General features: G+C 40.5%; 1 protein-coding gene across 1 annotated transcript; it reads left to right on the top strand.

Annotated features, from left to right (window-relative positions):
• The first annotated feature begins 612 nt into the window (after positions 1 to 612).
• Positions 613 to 4141, top strand: LOC148862418 (ACT domain-containing protein ACR4-like). The gene is made up of 7 exons (XM_088980554.1): positions 613 to 985; positions 1180 to 1225; positions 1384 to 1498; positions 1618 to 1685; positions 2559 to 3158; positions 3314 to 3418; positions 3513 to 4141. Exons 1-7 carry the CDS (start codon positions 912 to 914, stop codon positions 3855 to 3857), a joined length of 1353 nt encoding a protein of 450 aa, XP_088836680.1. The 5' UTR covers positions 613 to 911; the 3' UTR covers positions 3858 to 4141.

Genomic DNA, 4141 nt, shown 5'->3' with positions numbered 1-4141 from the left:
TGACAAAGCCCCATTTAATATTTACAACCTGATGTTACAAACTCAACTTTCTTTAGGTACCCTACCCAGGGCCAGGGTCAGAATAAGAATATTAATAACCCCATCCTCATGGACTATGTATAATTAATTCCATCACATGAAGTGGGGGAGTGTGGAGGACTGAGGACGGAGGAGACATTCCACAACTAGGCGGAGCCTAATCAAAATCCCAAAGTGGGAGATATCTGAGGTTCATGAATCAAGACTCGAGACCCAGCTGGTAGTAGTCGACAAAGCACGACAGATTCTCCTCTTAACTTTGTTGGTATCCTACTAGATTTGGAGAGAGGGAAGGGGGGGGTGGATCCATACCTCTTTAATTAAGTCTTTAGTTTAGTCTTTACCAAATAGGCAACCACAACAGACGAATGAGTGAGCGACCTGAACCACTAGATGATAAGTAAAGATTAAAGGAGGAGCCAGGTGGCCAACCAGGTAAGTTGAGAGCACTGGTGTGGGTATGGGTGATTCTGACCCCAAGAAAACCCTAATCCTATCAAAACATGAAATGAAGCCGCCTCATCAACCACAAACCCTAATAATAAAAAAAAAAAAGAGACCCAACTCACAAATGCAAGGAAGGAAAATAACCGAGGAGACCGAGGCTGAAGGGAGGAGCCATGAGGGAGGTATTGGCGTGTTGTGGGGCCCACGTGGCAGCATCAAGGCCGGAAAAAGCCCATGCGCTCCCTCTATTTCTTTAATGTCCCTCCAAAACTCTTCTTCGTCCGACTCAGGAGTCTGCTTTAGCCGCGGTCACAGCACACCACCACCACCGACTGAAAGCCTGAAAAAATAAAACACAAGAAGAGCGACACCAAATCCGTCTATCAATCCATAGTTCCGTTTGCTGTTCGACATCTTCTGCTTCAATGGATTCTTGGACTTCTTCTGTCGACGTTGACGATGAATTCGAAAAGCTCCTCATTCGAATGAATCCTCCCAGGTATGCTTTGTCTCTCTGCTTCCAATTCGGGTCTCCAGTTATGCTGTAATAATTTCTTCATCTTCTTTGATGATCTGTGCCGGGGTTTCTCTTTCTATGGCAATTTCTCTGTTTTTAGTTGGAAAGCTGAGATTTTTGAATGGTTTGATGATGTTATTATTGTTCTTCATCCGCGCTTGATGCCGAATTTGCAGGGTTACTGTTGACAACACTACAAGCAGGAAAGCAACGTTGATTAAGGTACGCCTTGTAGAGATTTGTTGTTCAGATGTTTTTGGGCGATTTAATTTCCGGGTTGTCAAATTTTTCTTACAACAATCGAAAAGGAAACTCTTCTCCAACTTCTTTTCTTTTTTTTTTTTTTTTCTTCTTGTTCAAAATTTCTGGAAATTTTACAGGTTGATAGCGCTAACAAGCACGGAAGCCTTTTAGAGGTCGTTCAGGTTCTGACCGATATGAATCTTACAATTATCAGAGCTTACATTTCTTCGGATGGTGAATGGTTTATGGATGGTAAGTTGTTGGTTGTCTTCTTCTTTCTTTTCTGTTATCTGTTTATTGGGTTTCCTTCTCTTTCCTGTAGTTAATCTACTCTTTTTATCTAATTTTCCTGCCTCATTTGTTTCATGTAGTATTCCATGTTGTTGATCAAGATGGGAATAAGCTATTTGATGAGAAAGTTATCGACCGCATTCAACAGGTAGATCCGTAAAACAACTCTTCTGTGTTACTCTGGTCCCAAGTCATCTTACTAGGACATCCCAATGTAATAGTAGAACCCTTTATTGTTCTTTGTTGGTTTTCTTAGAAGATTCCGTTAACAGTAACTACTTGATTAAAAAAATGATTTATAGAAGTAGGATTTTTCTGATTCTGATCCCTTGCAAGAGCCATGAATTGCCCTAATTTCAGTTGAGCCTTGTTTAAGACAGTACTCCATTTTGCAATGCTTCCTGTGGCTGCAAGATCAGCAAGGAGTCTGTAAGGCTGATCCCAGGATTAGCCATGAGCGTAGATCTTCGAACTCTAAACAATTCTTTAGTTATGGTTGAAAGAAAAAAAAAAAAACATAATTGAACTTAATTCATCACAAATATCCTGACCTGCTCGTTCACTCTGTCTAAGACCATATCCTCTTTCATAACATCACAATGAACATCTTCCTTTCAGACTCCTTGCTGATCCCAGGATTAGCCATGAGTGTAGATCTTCGAACTCTAAACAATTCTTTAGTTATGGTTGAAAAAAAAAAAAACATAATTGAACTTAATTCATCACAAATATCCTGACCTGCTCGTTCACTCTGTCTAAGACCATATCCTCTTTCATAACATCACAATGAACATCTTCCTTTCTTCCCTTTCCGTTTACCAAAAACAATTACTTACTGATGAAGTGAAAAGATGCTTATATTAGGTTTTTCTAATTGCAAACTAGAAGGAATTTTTCCTCAAACCCCACCCCAAACACACACAGAGAATGCTTAGCTTTTGTTAACTTGTTTTTGTAGAATGTTTCAGGGATATTGTGTGGGTGTATGTGTTCAGATGATTAACTTTAAAATATATTGCAGTCACTTGGATCAAGAGCACAAGGCCTTCGGTCCCTGAGAAGATCAGTTGGTGTACAGGCTGCTGCAGAGCATACAACAATTGAATTGACTGGAAGAGACCGTCCAGGATTACTTTCAGAGATCTTTGCCGTTCTTACAGACCTCAAATGCAATGTAGTAGCTGCTGAAGTTTGGACCCATAATTCAAGGATGGCATCAGTTGTGTACATCACAGATGAAGCTACTGGATCACCAATTGATGATCCTGACAGGCTTGCAAGGATCAAACAACTCCTCCTTTATGTGCTTAAGGGGGATAGAGATAAGCGCACTGCCAACACTGCTGTTTCTGTGGGCACCACTCATACTGAAAGGAGGCTGCATCAAATGATGTATGCTGATCGTGATTATGATAGAGCAGATATGGGCAACAGTCCCGCAATTGATCGAAGCAAACCATGTGTGACAGTTGAGAACTGTGCAGATAAGGGGTACACTGTTGTGAATTTGAGGTGCCGTGACAGGCCCAAGCTTCTCTTTGATATTGTGTGCACATTAACAGACATGCAGTATGTTGTTTTCCATGGAACCGTTGGTACAGAAGGACTAGAGGCTTATCAGGTATATATCAGTTGCTGAGATGGCATTTGTTGAATTTCATTTGAAACATTTATTGTTGCTAAACATGTAATTAATGAGGATCTCCGTTGCAACATTCCTTTCATATTCGTGTTAACTCTATTGTCCCACATTTCTTCATTGTTCTTGACTAATAGGAATATTACATCAGACACAAAGATGGATACCCCATTAGGTCTGAAGCAGAAAGGCAACGATTAGTGCATTGCTTGGAGGCTGCTGTTCAGAGGCGAAGTACAGAAGTATGAATTTGATAAGATTGATTTGTGTCTACATTTTCTTTTTAATACAAGTAAACACTGAGACTGAAGTTCTTCTATTGCATGCATAATCCAGGGAATAAGACTTGAGCTCTGTATTGAAGACCGGATTGGGCTCCTATCTGATGTAACCCGCATCTTCAGAGAGAATGGGCTTTCAGTCACTCGGGCTGAAGTAACAACGAGGGGGTCCCAGGCTGTGAACTCGTTCTATGTAACAGATTCATCAGGGAATCCAGTGAAGAGTGAAACAATTGAGTCTGTGCGATGTGAGATTGGCCAGACAGTTCTCAGGGTGAAGGATAACATCTACACAAATTCTCCACCACAAGAAAGCGGAAGGTTCTCTCTTGGTAATCTCTTTCGATCTAGATCAGAGAAGTTTCTTTATAATTTGGGGTTAATAAGATCATGCTCCTAAACAGAGCATTATCAGGTCAACCTGGTACAACCATCCAATGTACATACGAATTAAAGGTAGTTTGTGCAAGTAGGTTTGTTCTAACCATTTGTGTTCGGATGGACATGTGAACTTCCCTTCAACATATTGTTGATTTGGGCTTGCCTCCGGATCTCTCTCCGATCACTTTGTAAAATTAATTATATGAAAAACATCTCTCTTGTAGCTTCCTTCGACCCACAAGGGTATTGTAAAGTGTAAATATGCATAGCAACTATCAATAACATCAGGATGTTAATGTTCTA

Source organism: Nelumbo lutea, chromosome 3 (genome assembly GCF_056320005.1).
Source record: "Nelumbo lutea isolate HS-2025 chromosome 3, American lotus-T2T, whole genome shotgun sequence".
Classification (NCBI taxonomy): Eukaryota; Viridiplantae; Streptophyta; class Magnoliopsida; order Proteales; family Nelumbonaceae; genus Nelumbo; species Nelumbo lutea.
The sequence above is the reverse complement of the archived record's forward strand: the minus strand, read 5'-3'. Positions and strand labels throughout refer to the sequence as shown.